This window comes from Schistocerca gregaria, chromosome 9, assembly GCF_023897955.1.
Source record: "Schistocerca gregaria isolate iqSchGreg1 chromosome 9, iqSchGreg1.2, whole genome shotgun sequence".
NCBI lineage: Eukaryota > Metazoa > Arthropoda > Insecta > Orthoptera > Acrididae > Schistocerca > Schistocerca gregaria.
Genome location: NC_064928.1, coordinates 183,099,603 through 183,124,232, shown reverse-complemented (window position 1 = coordinate 183,124,232; position 24,630 = coordinate 183,099,603). Strand labels below are relative to the sequence as shown.

The following is a 24,630-nucleotide window of genomic DNA, read 5'->3' as shown; positions in this document are numbered from 1 at the left end:
CAATGGCTGGTTTCCCCATAATGCTCCTCTCCCCTTAGGTGGTCAAAAATTCTAGTTGGTTTACACTCACAGCCAACTGCCAGTTTATAGTGTCCACAATATAAGGCAACTGGAAAACAAAACCTGTTAATATATTTTGGCCACATCAAATGACGTCCCGCTACATGCAAATAGAGCTATTTTTCTGCCTTTTTCTTTTTCCCCCCCTCTACGCCTACATGTGGCACATAGAAACATGCTACAGCAAACAATATTGACACTCAATTACAAGTGCTGCTCTTTCTCTAGCAACATGCCTGACTGTCAAAGGTGGAAATAAAATCTGAAACTATTCACATATTTTAGCCTGCCGTAATTATGGGAACGTATTTTAATTCATTTGATAGCTCCCGGCCACAAAAATCCATTTTGTTATCATTTAACGTGAGAGCAATAAACGAAGAGGAAACAACAAAATCACTGAATGTAAACACAGGTCACGTGTAGATGACCCACCTCCCCACCACAACTCTGACTGCTTTGTGCATCAGTCCCAGAACAGGGGCAATACTAAGTAGTGGCGTTGAGCCAAACTTCCGTAACTAGAAGCGGAGAAGGTAATACACATACGCGACTCAACTGCGCACGTGCAAGAGCCCGCCCGCAACTGCTCAAAACAGTCTAATTTAAACAGTTATCACGTCACGCTCATCGGAGGCAATTTTTTGTTATAAATCATTGCATAGTATTCCTAAAGCCTTTGACACACTTTACTGTTGGCGGACGCTTGTACGACCAGTTTTGTTGTTGTATACGGCACATTTCCTTTGGAACTTAAGTGTTCCCCGTCCCCGCCTCCCGTTCATGTTTTGTTGCTGCATTGTTGTTCAGCAGTAGCGGGATACAATAATATCCTTTGTTAGAGTATTCGTTCTTACCAGTCAAAATCACAAAAATTTAAAATAAAACAATGAAAATTTCCTGGAATTCTAAACAATTCCTGGGTTTTTTCCAGTTTTCTCCCGGATGAAGAAATTCCCCGGTTTTCCCCGGATCTCCCAGTTGTCCCGGGTCGTATACACACTGTTTTAAAACTAATCTGGTTATTTCTTAATGCAGAACATCTATGAAAGTCATTTTTCACACAACACATGGAACTTGAAAATTTTGCAACATTTGATCCCATAATGAAACTTTTAGAAGTGTAAGAGTATAGTCCACGAAAAATCTGTGATTTTTTTTCAACAGTTTACAAATATGGCGTTTTAGAAAATTGTAGTTAGTTTATTTATTTTTTAATTTAATTTTTGAATACTGTTATTTTGCATATAAATTAAAAGCCCATCTAAAGAAATTTAAAATGACACATTCTGCAAGTCTGTACCTCATCTGGTTCTGGCAAAAATGGCAATTTACTGTATCAGGATGTAGCAATTTTTAATGAAAGTTTGAAAATTCAAGGCTTAATATTTTTTTTAAAAATTAAATCACGAAAAAAAAGTTTATGGTTCTCGTTGATAACTATGTAGAGACCAAAGTACACCTAGTTTCATCAAAATTTGAGAATGTCAAACTTAATCAGTGTGTCGATTTGACACGGAATGACCCTCTAGCACGATCTAATCACTACTACATATGCAGCAACAGAAATTCAGAAGCACAGAAACAACTTTAACAGAAAAGGAGGGTGACTGAAATTACATTAATTGTGGGTCTTAAGTGCTAAAGAAGACAAAAGGCACCCACTCTCCTCCACTACAAGTTCAGTAACTTGTAAGCACGACTCTGATCTTAGGCAGCGATACGACGACTACACAAACCTACCAGTGTGTGGACACATTTAAACAGTTTGGCTTGCTCGGTTTGTTCAAGTAACTGTTTTCTGAGTCATTAAAGCCATTGACATCACCAGCATTGGGAAAGGCAGCATTAGGTAGAAAATTACACCTTGGAACATGGCCTAATGCTCATAAAACAAATATCTGCAGTAACAGCAATAGGAGACCCCAACAGCAAACATTCACAAGGGCAAAAACTGAACAACTTTATGGAGCAACTGAAAAGGAACACTACAGGTAGGCGATCTAAAACAGCAATTGGTTGTCAACTGGCTGGCAATGCAGTTTCACACGAAGTGTAACTCTGAACTGAGAAACTGCAGTTGTCATGTGCAAGTGTGATGGAAGAGTGCTGTTTGTTCCACATGAGTATCTTTTGGTTACACTTAATATGTAGAGTACAGATTCAAGCTCAGAAGAAGGTATAGTTCTCTATTATTATTTATTATTATCATCGTCATATTTACTACATATAAATTAGAAAATTAAGAAAATTCTAGATTTAACTATACATTTAAAGAAATATAAACTACAGGCTATATAAAGCAGGCAAGGAGCTGCAATGCACAATCGAAATTCATACCTTTTTATAGGGAAAAGATAATTCAAGACAAGCACAAATAAAAGACACAGTAGCTTTCTGCCAAGCCTCCTCCAGAAAAGGAAACACAAAATCATTCACACAAGCAAGCACACATCATGCACATGACCACCATCTCTGGCGTCTCAGACCAGAATGAAACTGTCATGTAGAGTGGAAACAGCAATCTGGAAGGGGTGGGGTGGGGTGGAGTAGGGGAAGGGAAAGGGGAAGGGATAGCAAGAGATGGGTGGAGGTCGGGAGGAAAGTGCTGTCTGAGTGTGCTGGGACAAAACTGCCAAGATACAAAGTGCAGGACAGTAGGTTGAAGCCCAGATAATGTCAAGAGTGAAGAATGTGTTTTAGGACAACTCCCAACTGCGCAATTAAGAAAAGCTGGTGATGCAGGAAAGGATCCAGACAGGCACGGGTAGAGAAGCAGCCACTGAAATCATGGATTTTATGTTCAGCTGGATGGTGTGCCACAGCCGGGTCTATTTTGCTCTTGGTCAAGTCTGGCAGTGCCCATTCATCCTCGTGGCAGCTGGCTGGTAGTCATAAAAATATAAAAAGCTGTGCAATAGTTGAAACAGAGTTAGTATGACATGGCTGCTTTCACACGTGTCCTAGTCTCAGGTGCCCCAGCCTCTTATGGGGTAAGACAAGTGTGTGACAGAACTGGAATAGGGAAGTGCTGGGTGGGTGGATTGTTCAGTGACGGAACACCGCCTTAGGAGGGGTGGGAAGGATCTCGGGGCATGATGATAGGTAATTAACGTCCTGTCGAAGGATATGGTTCAATTGTTCCAGTCCAGGGTGGTATTGGGTGACTAAGGGGGCATTACTTTATAGCTGGTTCTTGGGGTTGGTTGAAGGAATCAGGGTGTGTGGGGAAATGGCACAGGATATATGTTTCCTGTTCGATCTGGTGGATAGTGCCTGCCTGTGAACGCCTCGGTCAGACCCTCCACGTACTGGGTGAAGGAGTTCTTGTCACTGCATATACACTGTCCTCGGGTGGCCAGGCTGTATAGGAAGAATTTTTTGCTGTGGAAGAGGTGACAGTTGTCGAAATGCAGAGACTGTTCATGGTTAGTGGAATTAATATGGACGGAAGTGTGGATGGAGCTATCAGGAAGGAGGAGGTCAAAGTCCATGAAGGAGGCACACTGCATTGAGGAGGACCAGGTGAAGCTGATGAGAGGAAGGCGTTGAGGTTGTGAAGGAATGAGAGTATCTTCATAATCTGCACTCAGGGCGAAGACACCCTTTCCTCATTGGGTACAACACATTCTTCGTTCCCGAAATTATCCCAGCCTCCACCTATGGTAACATACTGCCCCACTCCTTCCACCCAGCCATTTCCAGCCCCTCCATCCTATCATCTCCTCCCTATTCTCGACCCCTCGCCCTTTTTGTGTGTCACCCTCTATCAATACACCTGCCCAACTTTCCCCTTCCCCGCTCCTCCTCCCCACCCCTAATCCAACCCAGCCTCCCAACTTGTGCCTGTTAGCATGTTCCACTTGACAGCACACTCCCCCTCCACCCTCACCATGCTATCCCTTCCCCTTCTCTGCTCCCTCCAGATTGTTCCACTGTACCTAACAATTTTCTTTCTGGCCCAAGCTGCTGGAGATGGGGTCATGCATGTGCAAGGTATCCTTGCGCACAAGTGTGTGTGTGTGTTTTTCCTTTTCAGAAGGCACCTTCGGGGGGATGCTAATTTGTAACTGTCTTTTCGTTGTACAGCTTTGCAACTCACAGAGAGTAGCAATCCCACTTTTTCTTATAGCACTGATATTCCAACCTGGAGTTCCCATTGTCAGACAGCTTTTTATGGAATGACTAAACAGTGCTACAGTTATCTGACACAGTAGATTTCTTCTGCCATAACATGACATTACTTTCATTTTGAAAGCTCTAATGTCTTGAGATTTATACATAGTGAAAACCCGCTTTTACACTTTTCAAGGGACACACCCACCTTTAAAAAAAATAAAAAATAAATAAATTGTAAAATGTAGTAAGTAACATTTTAAGCTCTAGAAGTTATGTATAGGATACCCTTACATTTTCACACTTCATGGATGACATATGTACATAATTGGCATAAAAATACTTGTCACGGACTATTTTATTATGTAACTTGAACTGATAACTGTCTGTAAAGTAGAAACATCCGAGTCAATTTTATACATCATAATCAAAGTTTCTGGAAAGCCTGCAGCTGTCATTCACTATCTAAATAACGAAACACAGCACCAATTACGTATTACCTCCTGCTTAGCATGATGCTTTTTGAGAATTTTTCATCTGAGAATTTTTCATCACGTACAAATATTTAGATAAGTATTTTGTGCGATCTTGTCATATGTATTGTTCTTGCAATGTAGTCATCTTTGCGAGATAACACCTACTCTGCCTCCTCCGTTATGTAGAAAACCACACATACGCAAATTATCACAAAAAGTACATACAGAAACACTGCACTTGACAATGAGGATAGATTCTCTGACACGTTTTGCTCAGTGTGAAAAAATACGTAATTGGAGTTGTTTTTAAACCAAAAACAGTTGAGCATGCAAAGTGAGTGAAGGTGTCAGCTAGCACTAATAGCCATAAGACGAAACATGTCAAATATGGTTTCACATAGGTGTCATGACAATCACAACAATCACGAAACAGCTCATGCGAAGTAGGCACAGTTTGGATATGGTTGTAACTGGTTGCTATATCTTCATTTGAACAAACCTAGTTACTCCCATCAGCCAACACCCAAGTGGAGCTTGGTAACAGCAGGAGATACAGCACAAATTGTTCCTACTTTTAAGTGTTTACCATTTCAAATCCACTGAGTAGAGCGCCCTCGTGTCAAGAAACCTAACCACATAATGTCTGTAACACTATGCGACAGCCAACGTCATGCCAGTGTCACTCTTTTTCCATGAATATTTTTTCATAAAGTGTAAAGCACGGGAAAATTATGAATATGTTGTCACAAAATCAGGTGTAAATTAACACTGTGGACATAGGAAATTGGACAGCAGTGATAAAAAATGTCCTAAACAGCAGGAAAACATTAATTCTGGAAATGTAAAAGTGGGGTATACTGTATGTGGAAAGGTGGTCATAGTGGTTTGTGCTCATTTATATGTACACACCATTGCATTTACATATATATCATATCATATCAGAGATCTGTGTCTTTTCTGTCATTTTTCTGCCATTTTCTTCGTTTGTTTTCACTTGAAAATGCAATTTTGCAAAATGACAAAGACTGCTAGTCATACAAAAGAATACTCTCAGTATGATTCACGTTTTTTGTGCAGCTGCTCCCGTTAATGTACTGGTAACTTTATTTTAAATAATATCTGTACAGTATACTATATACATGTACATGTAATTCTTTTCCCACTTCAAAACACGATTTCTGTGTCGGATCCCTCCAGTAGTAGCTGGGGAACTAGTGGTTGTTTAAAAAGATGTTTCTTTTACTTCTTGTGCAAAGTTGATGTTCACAACTGGCTCATTCATGTTCAAATTAAACCAACATGGAGCTGTGTTCTAGGACATTACACAGCCCACATTACTTGGCAGTGTGGATGCAAAGGTGTTGGTAACTGATTCATAACACACTGCAAGCAATTTAAATGTCATTCTGGAATTGCACCATCTACACAGGAAGTGATTGGAAATCAACAAATTAACAGCTCGCACCAGCAACAGGTTTCATTTCAGTTGCTCCTTGTGCAGAAGACCTAAGATGCCCACACAGTACACAGGCACCCAAGGGCACCATGTCTTAAATGTCTACAGCACTATGGCAAAGGTAGAATAATGATCACAGAGATCCACAGAGCTCCTGGGGTAAGGTACAGAACTGTGAGTTGTGAAAAGTCAATGTATCTATATCCTCATCACTAACGCCAGCATGCTCTTCCTGTAAGTCACTTGAAAGCTGACCTGTCCAACCTGAGAGGATGCACATTATTCATTAAGGTCCACAACCACAAATGCTTCCACATACCTTTCATATCGGACAGAGAAAATACCTTTTCAACCTGGAATAAAATAACAAATGACAGCTAGTTCCAGAATGAGAGAGCACTAGTCAGCGAAAGGAAAAGGTCCCAAGTTCGAGTCTCAGTCTGACACACAGTTTTAATCTGCAGGGAAGTTTGACAGCTAGTTGTTTACGTGAGATCACAGAAACAACCAAACAAAGCAAAAATTTTGTCATTTCTACGCTGTGATAATATTGTTCTGCTACCAGACACCATTTTAACAGTCAGTTGCAGATGACAAATGGGGCTGTAACATAACTGATGTGTTGTTCTTAAATGCTTCATTTCACTGTGCGTTACATTTTCTTTAACAAAAAAAAAGCTGAGAAACTCAATCTTGCTCATTAACTGGAACCACACAAACATATTCAGTACAGGATTACAAAGCTGTCGCTATGAGAGCTGTATTTTGTTATTCCAACACACATACAGAAATCAGGTTGCAAATACTACTACACAGTCGTGACAGCTTCAACTATTTAAAAATTTCAAACATTTCATAGAAAAGCCAGATAGCTCTGCACAGATGGAGAATGAACTACTTCCTGAAATATATGTTAACACGTTGAAGGAAATTTATAGATTTAAATTACCCAAAATCTCTCACACTTATTTCCAGCACAAACACTGATAACAATAGAAGGTGTCAAAGAAAACAGAGAGGAACAACTTGACACTCACTGTCGCAGTTGCAGCTGCCGAGGCAATGGCAGGTGTCGCAGCTGTGGGAGTGGCAGCATAGTAACCGTACTGCATGGTGTAAGGAGAAGCTGTAGCCGCCGCAGTGGGGGCTGCAGCCGCTGCAGTTGCGGGGTATGCCTGGGCAGCGGCAGCAGCAGCATATCCGGCGGCGGCAGTGCTCCACTGATTCCAAGCCTGCATGCCTCCTGTAAAATCCACAGTTCCTCAATGTCTCATGTTTTCTACAGCACCAATTAAATTCCAAAGTTAATCACAGACAAAAACTAATCTGGAGTTAACTATTAGCCAAATCCTACTATCATCATCATCAGGATCACAATATGGACTGTCAGATCCATTACATTTGTGACGAATACGGGTTATCCCTTCAATTCTTTGTAGTTAGACATTACAATCAACATCTAAGCACCCAAGAAAACTTCCCTTCAGATCGAAACTGTGCATTGAATGTGTACTCGAACCCTAAACCTCACCTTTTGCCAGTGACGCTGTTACTGATTGAGCAATTCTGGTTTAAAAAGAGGGGAAAGGACCAAACTGCTTGGTCATCGGTCCCTTGTTCGTGTTAAAACAATCATACAGGGGAAAGAAGATAACAAACGAGACTTAGAGCACAATAAGGAAAGGAAGGAAATACGACAAGAACGGCAGAAAGGCAATAAAAACTACAAATAACAAAAGAGGACAGGAAAACCACAGAGAGGAGGCGCTTAAATGCTATTAGGTGCTCTAGGGAAGGGTGCTCCTTATGCCACTGTAGAACTCTCTGACGCTCTTTAATTGTCTCAGCGACTTCCGGTGACCACCAAGGAACTGTCTTTCGTCGGGGCACCCTAAAGAATGAGGGATCGCATTTTCCACCGGAGAAACGATCTGTGTAGTGACCTGCTCAACCACAACATCGATGGCACCATGAAGGGGAGAGTCAACAGTGACAGCAGAGGTGAAGGCTACCCCTTCTGCCTTGTTCAAAGCCCATCTGGGTAGGCGTCTGTGGGTAAGACGCCAGGGGAGTGACTGGAAGATGGGGAAGTGGTCACTACCACACAGGTCATCATAAGCTCTCCAGTGGATAGATGGGAGAAGGACAGGACTGCAGACCGAGAGATCAATGGCCAAATATGTGCCTTCTGCCACACTGAAATGTGTGGGGCACCTGTATTTAAGAGACTGAGCTCGAGTTGAGACAGGAAACTTTGACATTACTACTTAGGCCAGTAAGCACATTGCCACCCCAGAAGGGGTTATGGGAGTTAAAATCTCCCAAAAGTAGGAAAGGTTTGGGGAGTTTATCAATCAGTCAGTGCAGCCAATACATTCAGGGGAACTGCACCATCTGGATGAAGATATACGTTGCAGACAGTTAACTTCTGTGTCATCCGTATCCTGACAGCCACAGCTTCAAGAGGAGTGTGAAGGGGCAAAGGTTTACTACTTACCGAGTTCAGGACATAGATGCAAACACCGCCTGACACACTATTACACTCGCTATGGTTCTTGTAAAATCCCCTGTAGCCAGGAAGGGCAAGGGTCCGCAATGCCGGGAACCAAGTTTCCTGGAGGGCAATGCAGAAAACAGGTGAAAAAGTCAACAGTTGTCATATGTCTGTATATGTATGTGCGCACGGGCGCGAGCGAGTGTATACCTATCCTTTTTACCCCCTAAAGTAAGTATTTCTGCTCCCGGGATCGGAATGACTCCTTACCCTCTCCCTTAAAACCCACATCCTTTCGCCTTTCCCCCTCCTTCCCTCTTTCCTGATGAAGCATCCGTGGGTTGTGAAAGCTTGAATTTTGTGTGTCAATCAACATACCAACGCTTTCATTGGTAAGTCACATCATCTTTGTTTTTAGATAATTTTTCCCACGTGGAACGTTTCCCTCTATTATATTCTAACCATAATTTAAGATCCAGAAACTAAGCAATATAGCTTTGAAAGTTTAAAAGCATGTTCTTTCCAACTGAGGCAAGAAAAGGAATTGAACAAGACATAGTTGAGAGATTGCCCCCAAAAATTACACTGAAATTTGTATGTAGAAAATTACGGTCAATTTTGCTGATGCATACATTTTCACCTGGGCATCCAATGTTGATTAAATATGACCATATACAGACATCATAGGTGGGAATAAACCTCTGAAACTTTGGTGTGACTGGTGTGGCCAGTCAAACCTCAGCTCTCAGAGTTGTGCGAAAATCTTTTTAGCCACTTTAGAGGTGTGTATCTATATTTGGATGTGGCTAAATACCTAATTTTTGCCATGGTGTGAATCAACATAAAAAAAATGGTTCATATACCTCTGAGCACTATGGGACTAAACATCTGAGGTCATCAGTCCCCTAGAACTTAGAACTACTTAAGCCTAACTAACATAAGGACATCACACACATCCATGCCCGAGGCAGGATTCGAACCTGTGACCGTAGCGGTCATGCGGTTCCAAACTAAAACGCCTAGAGCCGCTCGGCCGGCAATCAACATAAAAAGTCGTCTATATATATATATATTTATTGTGCGGATGGATGTGTGTGTGTGTGTGTGTGTGTGTGTGTGTGTGTGTGTGTGTGTGTGTGTGTGTGTGTGTGTGTGTGTGGGCGCGCGCGCGCGAGTGTACACCTGTCTTCCCCCCCCCCCCCCCCCCCCCCGCCCCAAGGGAAGTCTTTCCGCTCCCGGGATTGGAATGACTCCTTACCCTCTCCCTTAAAACCCACATCCTTTCGTCTTTCCCTCTCCTTCCTGAAGAAGCAACCATCGGTTGCGAAAGCTAGTAATTCTGTGTGTGTGTTTGTGTGTTTTGTTCATGTGCCTGTCTGCCGGCGCTTTCCCGCTTGTTAAGTCTTGGAATCTTTGTCTTTAAAGAGTTATAGCAAACATTTGGTAATTTGCTTTAATATATATATATATATATATATATATATATATATATATTTTAAAGCAAATTACCAAATGTTTGCTATAACTCTTTAAAAAAACACCAAACTAGGCACATTTGCACCTTCGTATGTGATGTGTAGGTGAATAGCCTCTCTTTAAAAGACCCTAAAAATTCAATCACTGAACAAACTAAAATTAAATTTGGTACATGAACATCAAAAACCACATAGAACCTCCACACCAAATTTCATTACATTTGGAGACAATTGAACAGGGACACTTTTTAATGTTGGTACCTTTGACATGCTATCACCCTTAACTATTAGGAAAATTTCATACAGAAAAGTGAAAAATACACACACATGCTGGCTAGCATTTATTTTGGGTCAGTACAACCAACAGTCACATAAAATCAACAAAAATAAATAAAGCTTAACATCATCAGGTAGGAGAGTGGGAAAAACAGGGAAAGAATGAGAAGTGGTTGCAGGGAGGAAGTTGCATGTTGGAACCCCTCTTGCATTTTTCAATATGGTGCTAACAAATATTAGGATTTGCTACCAGTCAATTTGTTACACAACCAGATTTTCTGATTCCATGTTTGTTGGCTTCACTTGCTCACAACCAAACATGTCACCTACCAACCTAATCTATACATCGGGCTGCACTACAGATCAGTCTGTCACCACAACAAAGATTTCAAGGGCGAGGGGGGAAGGGCAAATCTAACTTTTGGCAGCCGCGAGTCACTCCCAGCCTATGTTATAAGGTAACAAGGAGTAGTTATTTATTTTCATCGGTTTTGTGTGTCTGTCAGCTGAACTGAGCTGTATAATTTTTCATGAAATTATTACTTTTATTTTTTTAAATGTATTCCACTTAATACTAACAACAGTAACAATTAGACCTAATCTCTGATCTTAGCATTTAGAGCCTCCTAAACTTTGCAATATTTTTCATACTAAATATCCGCTAGCTCGTTCTAAGCATGAAAAACTGCTTTAACCAACAAAATGTAACCAGCCACATACAATAGGTAGACCACAGTTAACATAGTCAACACACTATGAAAATTCTACTGAATGTTCACCAAACTAGTTTTCAGCACATCCATAAGTAAAGCACCCATCTCCCTGAAGCAGTTTGAGCAGAATTTACTACAATCTAACAACAAACCACCACCTTCCACCAACCTAAGAATCAGATCACCTGCCAGATGTGGAAAATACACAGTTCAACACAGAACTCCATCTACGGTCTCCTTCATTTTTCTTAAAAGTTGTTATTAGTTGCCGAGTAAAAAGCTTCATAATTACTTTACCTGACAAATGCCGGTGCTGCTCCTTATTAGAAGTCGATCTTACAGGCTGGCCCCAAGTGTGATCTTCCGCTGCAACTGACAATGAAATTTATGGAGTGATGACTGGTAAAATTTACACTTGACAAGAAAGGGCACTATAATAATCTGCCTTTCAATCCTCTTTAATCATTGTTTCATAGTTACCTTTCCTACTAAATGCAGATTCTCTGGATCACAAGTGACTCCTAACCACAGAAACACTTCGCAACTGTCAGTCTGGTGTTACCTGCTAATGAAATTGGAAAACTTTTGCTGTATAAATGTCCAAAATTCTACAACAATTACAGTTATGATATACATTTCTAGCCACATCAAAAAGTCTTGTCACGATACCTACAAAAAATGCACTAATTATTACCTGATCCAGTAAGACAGCAAGGAATTTACATAATTTCTTTACATTAAAAAATTACTAAAAAAGGACAATACGGCTATAATCTTTAAATTGCACAAATATGCGTAAAATTCTACTGCCTTAGTACTTCAAATTAGAAATACAACTGATAAACTGTTACGAGTAACACACTTCTGAAATATGTGACTAAACAATAAAAGCAGTCTTTCCATATGAATGTTACTTTAATCAAAAGAGCTTCTTTCACAGGCCACTTCAGACAATCCGTAACAGCTTTAAACAGAGCTCTGAAAATATATACACACAAATCTTTAAAGTGGAACAGCTCATTAAAGTTATATTTTGGAAAGTCATTTCATTTCTTCCAGTGTTTACCTTCCAAACAAACAAATTCAAATTGTTCTAATTTGTCTTCGATTTAAAGCAACATATTTGCTACCACTAACTTCTTGCTTCACCAATTCGTCACAATCATCACAAATTAACATAAAAATCTTGTAATGGTCATGAATTTGACACTTTGAATATCTACCCAGAATATTTTTCATAAGCATCAAAACTATCTTGATAGAAGAAAACTCCATCAGTCACTGGGCGTACATTCATTACAGCACATAAAATCCATGATTTCACAGTTTATTTTTCTGTATAACAGTGAGATATCAAGAACAATTCCGATAAAACAGTTACCAACACAAAACTTTAAATTCTGTTTGTGAATTATAACCATAATGTTCTGCAGTTCTATTTACAACTTAAAATGTCCATAAAAATGGAGGAATGAAGTCTTTTAAATAATACTTGAAGCCAATCAAATAACAGTACCTAGTGTAGACAAGCCACTTAGCAACCAGAGGACAATGGCCATATTTGTGGAGGGAGGGGGGGCGGGAGAAGGAGGGAGGGAGGGGGAGAGAGAGCAGGAGGGAGGGGGAGAGAGAGCAGGAGGGAGGGGGGAGAGGGGGGAGAGGGGGGGAGGGAGAGAATAGTACTTATAAAGCCGACAAAGGAATTTGTCCAACATGTTTAACGTGCCCCTCTGTACTCAATGTGGTCTCTATGCATTGAGTAGTAGTCTATCCTAATTCATATAAAAGCACATCATTAATAGTGATAGCAAGAAGCACAAGAAGGGGCTGATGATAAAAATCTAATTTGGAGGGTGTGGGCACTATGGAGGTAGCATTACAGTATTTTAGAGTTACCTTGAAATAGAATACAGGATGCCGCATTTCAAATGCTACTTTACCATTTTGAGTACTTGACATACCACTGTCATCTCACCTTCGATTTATATTTGTGAATAATGTGCAAAGAACACTATTAACCCCCCCCCCCCTCCCGAAATTCCTATTTCTGTTCGGGAATATATTGCAAAGAGAATATATGCATTACAACTTTTATATAGTAATACATATTACAGTTAACACCAAGAGCATAGCAATGTCAATGGAATAACAGATAAGCCAATATATGATTTTTTGTCGTTAAATCTAATTTTAAAGTTTTTTTTATTACAATGGACAGCTTAAACAAACACAGTCTGCATATGATTCTGGCCAGAGTCACTACCCAAGCTTGAAACTGAAGGTAGCATAATCCCAGTGTACTTCTTTAGCATAATAATAATAATAATAATAATAATAATAATAATAATAATTCATAGATGGAAGATATAAAATTAGAGACAACCAGTTTCAGAATGTCACTAAATATTACTCACCACTTTAGTATTTAATGCGTTGCTCAATTGTTTATGTTCTATAGAAGACTAACCATTTTCTTGGTCAACATATTTTTAAAAAAAATGCTTGTGAAATATAAAGAACCTAAATGTTCATTTTATACAGATCAGTTGCCAATGTAACAATGAAGAAATGACAATTCAGACACAAATTCAATGTTAATACACACAGATAATTAAATTGTTAACTATCTCTAGTGATCATTTAATTTCAATTTCTAAAGCTAAATTCGTAAGCTCTACAGACTAGGTACACAGAGTGCCCAAACTGCCAAGCAATAATACCTGATCTACACCCTTTATGAAAGATTAACTTCCTGAAGGAATTCCAGTGCACTTAATCTGTGGAAAACACCCAAACAACCACCTTAAAGCTCTGAATGTCATGGTTTCTAAGAGTTGGGAAACTAAATATTACGCACATCAACACACAAGAATGTACACTAGTTGAAACAACTTTACTTCTTAGTGTCAGCTGATGAACATGAAAATTACAGTGTTGGCAATTTAAAACACTATGAAAACAATGTCAGAAGCAACATATTCCAGAAAATATTGACAGAATTAACATATTTTGGACTTAACAAGAAGGCAACAGTGATTGCATGGCCATAGTTGCTTGTATTTGACAGGGGAACACAACTATATAAGGAAAATTTCCTGTAATCAAATGAGTCAAAAATAATTTTAGCAGTCACTTGTCAGTCTTTGTCAATTCACTTCTTATTGGGATCACCCAGTGTTCTCTCAGTATTTCAAAAATTCTCACAGTGCGCTAATCAGCACTGGCTGCCTGCTGAGTACTTCCAATCAACAGCTTGTATGTTGATAATTTTTCATAGGCCTAACTATATTCTCATTTAATAGAAATGATATGTTGTTCAAGACATATTTGAAATTTACGAACACTTCTAGGATTATAAATATGCCTAGATCTGCAGTTAAGTTTAGTAGGTTGCAAAAAGAGTCATACAGCAGGTGAAGAATGACTACTGATGAAGAAGTAAACATGACCCATTTCTGAATGAATCTTCATAAATCTAAAGTGGAAATTTAACAAACAAATTGATATGCAAAAATACATAATAACTTTTTAGATATAACTAAGCAACATTAAACACCAAAGCAAACATTCTAGTTCCACTACCCATGTGCAAAGGTATCACAAGAACACGAGTGTTACCTGTTGCGCACGTACATGAGATAACAGACTACTAATCGAGTTCCTACAAAACCAGGACAGGATGACAAAACGGCCACTAGGTGACAGCAGCATAAATGTGGTGGTGCCATGTCATATATACTATGATGATAAATTACATAAAATGGCAAAATGAAAAGTGGTACATCAGTGCACAAAGGAATACAGTTGCGGAGCTACTTAACAACATAATAAAGGAAACATGAAAAAACGGTTATAAAGGTCATATGATACAAGTATGTGGCACTATACATCCTAGGAGATAGGTAGGTCACTGACCACTAATCATGAGAATAGTTTGATTTTCTATCAAATGATGTGAAGCCAACATTAACAATTTGCTGTGGTAATATCAGAAAATAAAGCACAACAAAACCATTGCAATAAAACTGACATATGCAAATACATCAGATGTTCAGAAACATGGATAATAGGACATTAAAATAATAAAATGGTAACAGTATAAGTATAAAATATTGTAATACAGATCTAAGATTACCAAAATAAATAAATAAAAACAGCCAAATTGAGTAGTATATGGCCAATGATGGTGGGAAGAAGGGGGATGGATAAGGAAGCTGGAGATCCATGCAACTGAGGAGAGTATTGAGAATGAGGAAGTGGGTTTGTTGCTGGAAGTGAGCAGTCGAACAAAGTTGGGAATAGTGAAAGAGAGGACAGGAAAGGAGGGACCACATTAAATAGCATTGTCAAATACACCTCAAAGTATGTAACTATAATACAAGTTATACAACAATGTGTAATTAATACACAAATTACAAAACAGATCAGCACTGATAAGTAATATGTATGTAATATTACTGCTAATAAGTTGCATGTTCCGAAATCCTCTGGCCCACATGGAGTGAAAATAAATATCATTATATACATAAAATAGAAAGAAACTTCCACATGGGAAAAATATATTAAAAACAAAGATTCCAAGACTTACCAAGCGGGAAAGCGCCGGTAGACAGGCACAATAAATAAAACACACACATAATTTCTAGCTTTCGCAACCGACGGTTGCTTCTTCAGGAAAGAGGGAAGGAGAGGGAACGACGAAAGGATGTGGGTTTTAAGGGAGAGGATAAGGAGTCATTCCAATCCCGGGAGTGGAAAGACTTACCTTATGGGGAACACACACACACACACACACACACACACACACACACACATCCATCCACATATGTGTGTGTGTGTTTTATTTATTGTGCCTGTATACCGGCGCTTTCCCGCTTGGTAAGTCTTGGAATCTTTGTTTTTAATATATCATTATATACACATACTTATAGGTATTTACCATAATACACATGTTGAAATGAATTTTAGAAAAATGCAAGAGTGATATATTTATCACATTTAACAAAAGATGACCAATAAGCACACAAAATTGTGGGAAAAAAATGAATGATAAGGGAAAATGAGTAAAAGACAGAGGGTAGAGGAAGAAAAGAGGAGAGGGGAAAAAGTCAGAGTTACACTTTCTGTTACAGTGAATCCATTTGTTGAGAATATTACAGCTATTGCTATTAAACTATCTGTAAATTTCAATTTCTTCTAAAATATATAGGTCAAGTCCTTTGGGTTCAAATGTACAATACAGGAAGATAATTGTCAACTAAGCCTAATACATCTGTATTTTCAGTAAAGTGATAAACTGTGGTTGTGGATTTTTGTTGCCAAGTCTGTCAAATCTGGTACAATACGCACCCTGTTTGTCCTAGGTAAAAGCTACTACATAACTCACATTCGATTTGATAGACTACTGACTTTAAAAATTTATTTTGTTTACGATTGATCAAAGTATATAAAGTAGATTTAAGTTTTCTACGTGTCTGTAAACAAATGTGAATCTTAGCCTTCTCAAAGGCATTGGCTATTAGCTCACAAAATGGGTCTCAATAAGTCAGAGGAACGTAACATGGTGGTTTCTCAGAGCACATTAAAGAGTGTTTTGGTTTGATGAATATCCAGTCCTCAATACTTTTTACATCAGAGCTAGAATAACCATTCATTAAATCTACATGTATGACGATCTCTATCTCTTTCTTCACATTTTCCAAACATAAATGAAGCTTGGTTAGTTTATGAAACACACAAGAAAAGAAGGCCCACTAATGGGAATGAAGTTGGCAGTGATTAATTACGACATTCACAACAGATGATTTTCTACAAATGTCTTAAGGAAGCACTCTATTGCATGTTGAACCGAAAAGACTCCATGTAGTTATTTTGGAAAAAATTGAAATCGACGGACACGTTAATAGCAATAGACATAATATTCTCAACAAACATCCCTTTTCTCTCTCTCTCCCCTCCCCCCCCCCCCCCCTATTTCCTTGCTCTTTTTTCCTTTTCATCACAACTTCCATCTACAACGATACTCTCCAATCCATGTTACGGCATGTGATGGAGGGTACCCCATATCACTATTAATCATTTCCTTTCCTGTTCCACTTGCTAACAGAATGAGGGCAAAACGACTATCTATATGCCTCTGTATGAGACCAAATTTCTCTTATCTTATTTCCGTGGTCCTTATGTGCAATGTATGTTGGAGGAAACAATCATTCAACTTCAAATTCTGGTTCTCTAAATTTTCTCAACTGTTTTCCTCGAAAAGAATGTCACCCTCCCTCCAGGAATTCGCATTTGAGTTCTCAAAGTATATCCATAATAGCTACACATTGTTCAAACCTACTAGTAACAAATCTAGCAGCCCACCTCCGAATTGCTTCGATATCTTCCTTTACACTGTCAAGTTTTTTCTTGACTTTAAAAAGTCAAGAGTAATTCACACTAGTGTCCTATATGCAGTCTCCTTTACAGATGAACCAAATTTACCTAGAGTTCTCCCAATAAATTGAAGTTGACCATTTGCCTTTCCCACAACAATCCTCACATGCCCATTCCATTTCATATTGCGTAGCAATGTTTTGCCAAGATATTCCAACAGCATTATTGTGTCAAGCAGAACACTACTAACACTGCATCTAAACATTATGGGTTTGTTTTTTCTACTCATCCATATTAACTTATATTTAGTACTAACTGCCATTTTGCCCAAGTCATCTTTTATCCTACTACAGTCACTCTATGACCATACACCATAATGTCATCAATAAACAACTGTAGATTGCTGCCCTCCATGTCTGCCAAATCATTTATGCATATAAAGAATAATAGTGGACCTATCATACTTTCCTGGGGCACTCCTGACAATACTATTGTCTCTGATGAACATTCATTCTTGTGGAAAACATACTGGATTCTATAACTTGAGTCTTCGATCTACTCAAGTATCTGTGAAACTATTCCATATCCTTGTACCTTCTGTAACAGCCTGCAACAGGGCTCTGTGTCGAACGTTTTCCACAAATCTAGAAGTACTGAATCTACCTCTTGCCGTTCATCCATAGTCCACAGTATACCATGTGAGAAAAGGGCAAGCTGAGTTTCACACAAGCGATGTTTACTAAAACAATGCTTTTTCTATGAACATAAGCTTTTCAGTCTCTCAAAAATTTATTATATTCAAACTGACAATATGTTCAAAGATTCTGCAGCAAACTGATGTTCCCTATTGCTCTGTCATATTGCACGTCCATTTTTTGTCTTTTCTATGCACAGGATTGCCATTGAGCACTCTTTTGAAAAACAAAATTGGGATTCCTTCCAGACATAGTGATTTATTTATTTTCAACTTTCTCTTTGCCAGGGATGCTTACTACTATGTTGGCCATAGGAGAGTCTATTTGATAGTCAAACAATGGTACATTTGTACAATTTTCCTGCATGAATGATTTCTTGAATGTGTCATTTAAAACTTTAGCTTTCATTTTGGTATCTTCAACTGCCACACTAGATTGGTCAACAAGGGACTGAAGGGTAATGTGAAATCACCTAGTGGCCGTTGCCCTTATGTCACAGTTTTTTCTGAAAATTTGGTGTAAGAATGTACATAATGAGGTAGAGTTAAAATATTTTTTCTGGAATTTTTTGACCAGAATTGAAATTAGGAGACGATTTTGAAATGTGGGCCCATTCTACCAACTGGCATTGAGAAATGAAGTGCCTCGTAAGTTTGTAACCACTATAACTTTTTTATTTATGAATCAATGTTATTCAATTTGGTGTCATTGGAAAGTACAAGAGTAGAGCTACAATATGAAAATTATAAAAGTGCTGTGTCTAAGCAACTAATGTTTGAAAATTTGTAATTAATGTAATTTCTCACCAATTCTTTTTGCAAATTTCTGGATTTTTTTTTAGCGGAATCAGAAGTTTCACCATCTGATTTTTTGTTTCAAATAATTCCAACTGCCATACTTTTCAACATAAAAAAGTAGAAGGGTGTTTGTCCTCTGTGATAGATATTATACTTTTTCAATGATGCCTTAATAATTAATTACTTCAAATATCTAATCAACAATACATGAAATAACAATGAAAAATTCAATCTAGCAGCAACACTCACATGCAACACAGGCTGTGTATGTTATGTTTTTGTGTGTCTATGCACTTTATATATCTGAAGGACTTTTTTGTCTTGATTTTGAGCTTCTTACATAAGCAGCCATTCTGTCCGAAAATACAGTTGAACCCTTCAATATGATAACGTTCGGGAAGTAGAGCCTCTCAATATGAGATAGTGAAAAGGAAAGATTGAAATTAAAAAAAGAAAGAATTCATCCAATCAATTCATAGTTGCACAGTAACGTATAACCAAAGAGACTTAATTTAACTTCCATAAGCGCAATGAGTTGCATGTTTTCAACGTATTACAGTGCCCTCAGACGTTGTATAATTTTTATGAAGAGACACTAGACCACCCAATCATATTATAACCTACAAACGGTTGTTGCAGTGCATGCTTTGTTTAATTGTGGCCTCTTATCAGATGTTTTAATGAATTTCTTTTAACAAATATTATAATGAGTGAAAAGATCTTCATATTGTTCGCATTTTTCTCTATATCAATTACCATTAGAAATAATGACATATTCATATAAGTATTATTAATGCATCAAACCAGTCTCAGGACTGAAGACCACAACAACATTAATAATAAATAATTTTGTTTCATACAAAATTATATTATGATAAATCATAATTCATTTAAAATTACATTAAATTAAAATTTAGTCATATTTATAACTCCACTTCGAAGGTTTATTATTTATTCACTATATGATATCATCAATTTAATTATAAATTAAAAAAAATCGAGATTTGCATATTATTTTATTTATTAAACATTATTTATATACTTGAAATAAATATTACGATAAAATCAATCATTAATCCACTCAATTTTAACAATATATAACCAAGTAATAAATAATTAATTATTTTTTCATTGATTTTGTTATTGACAGTTGAAAGGTAATTATTAGGTATTTCATTTTAAAAGCCGTTACGACATTATCAATACTAAATTTTTAAGGTTATAAGTGTTTTACATATTTTCACAGAATTTAAACAAAAAATATTTTCTTTATTTATGTAAAATTTATTACTTATATACAATAATTCAAATAAAATAAATAAAGCTAATTATAATAAACATCATTCAATTCCACAATCGGAGGTTTTATGTATTATGAATCTTACTATGCTCCTATAGTAGCATCCGACTGACTGTCATAAAATACGTCATACTATCAACTTGAGGGGTTTTAGAATATCATATTGAGGGGTCTGACTGCAATACAAAGTTGTTCCATAATGTGAATATTAGAAATCACTTAATAAAGTGGCCATTAACTCTCTCTCATTTTCCCCTTACAGATTCTTCATAGTCCATTCATGACTAATTAGAGAACAAGAAAAAGTTTCAAACCATCCAGTTCTTTTCTGCAACAAACAAAGTTGATTACAAATCACAATGAAAAACAAATGTTCTTTAGGTTTTGTGTCAGCAGTTGTGTGTCAGAAAAAAAGTAGTAGCAGTGAAGAGCTTAATTTAATAGGTATGTCAAGCCTGAATCAAGCTGATATTGAATTATTGAAGCTAAGAAGCACCAGTGAAAATATTGAGAGTGTTTGTTCTTCTCACAAAAGACTATTTGGGAACATTTGAAGACAGACAAAGAACTTGCTATGACCCTTTTAAGAAGCATGGTAAAATGACTGCTAAGAAATCTTTGAAACCTATTTCTTCAACCATGGCAAGGAAATATAAAACCCTTGGACTTTTCCCAAGTACCAAGCTGTGCATAACATGCCTTAAGGATATTTTATCTTCTATGGGGGATAACCTTCTGCGAATGGATGAATGTGAAGTTGAATATCAAGAATATACACCAGATCCACCTACAGCTCTTCAAAATCTTAATGAAAGTCGTGAATTACTTGAAATTTCACCATTTAAGGTTACCGAGAGAGCACAAGAAAGGCGTCCAGAATACATTCCGCTTAGCTTTAAAATTCCAGAAAACAGCATCAGAAGTGCTACATGTTCCAGCAAAAAACGTGTCTGAAGAAACTGGCAAGTGCTGAAAGTATAAACTGTAATATTTTAATGCAAAAACTTAAAGAGAAATTCAGCAGAAGTTCTGTTAAAGAAAAACTACAAATACTTCCCTTAGCACCAGCTTCATGGAGTAAAGAAAAAATCCAAATGTTTTTAACACTACCGGATACATGGTAAATAAATCGAGGGTATTGCTAAAAGAAGATGGTATTTTGTCAAAAGGGTGTTACAAAGTGGGAAACAGAATAGGTAAGGATGCGGAAAAACGAGTCCAGTACTTTTACTGTGAAGATGATACAAGTCATATTTCTGCTAATAAAAAAGAATGTCTGTTGTACCTTCAGAAAATGGCAAAAGAGTGTATAAGACAAAAAGACTAATTTTACATAATCTGGAAGATGTATACTTAGCTTTCAGGGAAAAATACCCTGAAGATAAAATTGGTTTTACTAAATTTTGTGAACTTAGGCCAAAAGAATGTGTTACTGTAAACAGTTGTGGAATGCATAACGTATGTGTATGCATGTATCACCAAAATGTAAAACTGTTAATGCATGCTGTGCATGTGAAAGAACCGTACACAGAACTTCTACTGAAACTTGTGTGCAATCTGGAAAACAAAGAGTGCATGCATGATGCATCACTGTTCTCGGTGTCCTGGCGGATATGAACAGTGCAATTTTCTAATGGAGCTAGAGTCCTTACAAGATTGTCAAAATGTTGTATTCAAACAACGGATGCAAACTGATCAACCTACACTGGAGACATCAATGAAGACAACCAATGTATTTGTTGAGTATCATGTGCAAAAACTTCAAAACTTAACACAATATCATTATGTATCAAAATCTCAAAGTCACTACTCCAAATCAGGCAAAGAAACCCTCCCTGATACTACATGCATCATCATAGTGGATTTTGCAGAGAACCATACCTGTTTGCTCCAGGATGCTACACAAGGATTTCGCTGGTAGAACATTCAAGTCACCCTTCATCCTTTTATGGTGTACTTTAAAACAGATGACTGCATTAATTCAATGTCATTGTGTTGTATATGTGACTGTTTGCAGCATGATACAAACACATTCTATGTTTTCCAGAAAACTGCTCTCACTTATGTATTGCAACAATTACCACACATCCAGCATGTTATGAACTTCAGTGATGGCAGTTCTGCACAATATAAAAACCTGAAGAACTTTTTTTAATTTGTGCCATCATTGCAAACAAGAGCATGGAGTAACTGCAGAATGGAATTTTTTTGCCGCTAGTCATGGCAAAAATGCATGTGATGGAGTTGGCGGTACTATTAACAACTATTAGCAACAAGAGCAAGTTTACAGCGTCCATATGACAGTCACATGTTACAACAGAGGAGATAAAAGTTCAAAAACATGTTACAAAAATGATAAGAGACTGGTTCTACCCTTCCTGGGACAAGAGTGAATCATTTTTTCAAACCACTGAATGAAAACAAGTTGCTAATAAAGTGCGTTTCATTATCTACTAAATTCATTCATGTTCCTCTTGGAATTCAAAACACAACACACAATTAAAGAAGGAACATTTGTCACAGCTATCTACAATAACCAGTGGTGGCTTGGAAAAATTCTAGAGATAAGTGAAGAACACACAGATGCAAAAGTCAAGTTCATGAGTCCAAGTGGCCCTTCCTCAAGTTATTCATGGCCACTTCACACTGATGTTTGCTGGATACCTTATGAGAACAATTTAATGACTTTGCCTGCTCGTAGTGCAAGCACAAGTACTGGTCATTTATATACTTTTGAATCAGACATGATATTGTCCATTGAAAACTTGTTTGAAACAATGAATGCTGTTTAGAATTTTATGAATGTGTTTTATGAGAACTGATCCATCATTTGTGACCACTAGGTAATAGTAAAAAAATGAAACATGTATATTATTATTATTTATGTTCTTTCTGTTTTAAATGATTAAACAGAACAAACACTCTTCTGATTTTTTTAATGTTGGAATGTATGATAATAGGAATTCTTTGAGACAAAATTGAAAATGGGGAAACTTCTGATTTTCATGAAAAAAAAAATTCATGAAATTTGGGGAAAAAAATTGAAAAATGACTTTAATTACAGATTTCCACATAGGTTGGTTGGTTTGTGGGGATTAAAGAGACCAGACTGCTACGGTCATCGGTCCCTTTTTCCAAATACTAAAAACACCCACAGAGAATAAAAACGATCAACAGACAATAAGACAGACGACACAGAACAAGAGAAACGTAGACAAAGACCAGACAAGACCAACTAAAATCACACAGTGTGTGACGGTGGTTGGCCGACCATACAAACAAAAAGGGAAAAGCCAACCACCGAGAAACACAAGAGGGGAAAAAAAAAATCAGACAAATCGTAGGCCATAGGCCAGAATCAACACAAAAACTCACACACTTACATTAAGCGATAAAATCCCGCTGCCCGAATAAAACGCAGAACTATGTCCGCTATGGAAGAGTCGTCAGATAAAAGTGCAGAGAGCGTATCAGGCAGCGCAAAAGTCTGCCTGAGCACATTTAAAAGGGTGCACTCCAACAGAATATGGACCACCGTCAAGGACGCCCCACAATGACAAAGAGGGGGATCCTCACGACACAGTAAATAACTGTGCGTGAGTCGCGTGTGGTCAATGTGGTACCGACAAAGGACAACTGATTCCCTGCGGTTGGCTCGCATGGATGACCGCCACACAGTAGTTGTCTCCTTGATACGACGGAGTTTGCTTGGCACGGGCAGGTTGCGCCAATCAGTGTCCCATAAATCGAAAACTTTGCGGCGTAATAGTGCCCGCAAATCAGTCGCCGGGAGGCCAATCTCCAGAGATGGTGCACTAGTGGCCTCTTTCGCCAGGCGGTCAACAGTTTCATTTCCGGGTATCCCAACATGGCCCGGGGTCCAAACAAAGACCAAAGATCTGCCGCAATGGGCAAGAGTATGCAGGGACTCCTGGATAGCCATCACCAGACGAGAACGGGGGAAACACTGGTCGAGAGCTCGTAAACCGCTCAGGGAATCGCTACAGATACTCTAGGGCACGAAAGATGGCGACCAGCTCAGCAGTGTGAACACTGCAGCCAGCCGGCAACCAACGTTGTTCAGAATGGTCCCCTAGTGTTAGTGCATAACCGACACGACCAGCAACCATCGAACCGTCGGTATAGACAACGCCAGAGCCCTGATACGTGGCCAGGATGGAATACAAGCGGCGTAGGAAGGCCTCCAGAGGGACTGAGTCCTTCGGGCCCTGTGCCAAGTCGAGCCAAAGGCAAGGGCGAGGCACACACCATGGGGGTTTACGCAGAGGGGCCCGGAAAGGAGGTGGTACAGGGAAACACCCAAGCCCGAAGAGAAGCTATTTGACACGTACGGCGATAGGACAACCCGACCGGGGCTGACATTCTGGCAGACGGAC

The 24,630-nt window shown here is 38.3% G+C and overlaps 1 protein-coding gene across 8 annotated transcripts in view; it reads right to left on the bottom strand.

The window, feature by feature from the left end:
* The window catches only part of LOC126291762 (YLP motif-containing protein 1-like), a 362,461-nt gene that overhangs the window by 327,147 nt on the left and 10,684 nt on the right, over positions 1-24,630 (bottom strand). For all 8 annotated transcript variants that reach the window (XR_007551862.1, XR_007551863.1, XR_007551864.1 and 5 more), the window contains exons 2-4: positions 11,547-11,631; positions 11,364-11,438; positions 7,146-7,351 (exon numbers count right to left, since the gene is read on the bottom strand). Coding sequence is in view for 5 of the 8 variants with exons in the window: in XM_049985443.1 (XP_049841400.1) it covers positions 7,146-7,346 (201 nt within the window). In the remaining 3 variants the exon portion in view is untranslated. The remainder of the gene's footprint in view (positions 1-7,145; positions 7,352-11,363; positions 11,439-11,546; positions 11,632-24,630) is intronic.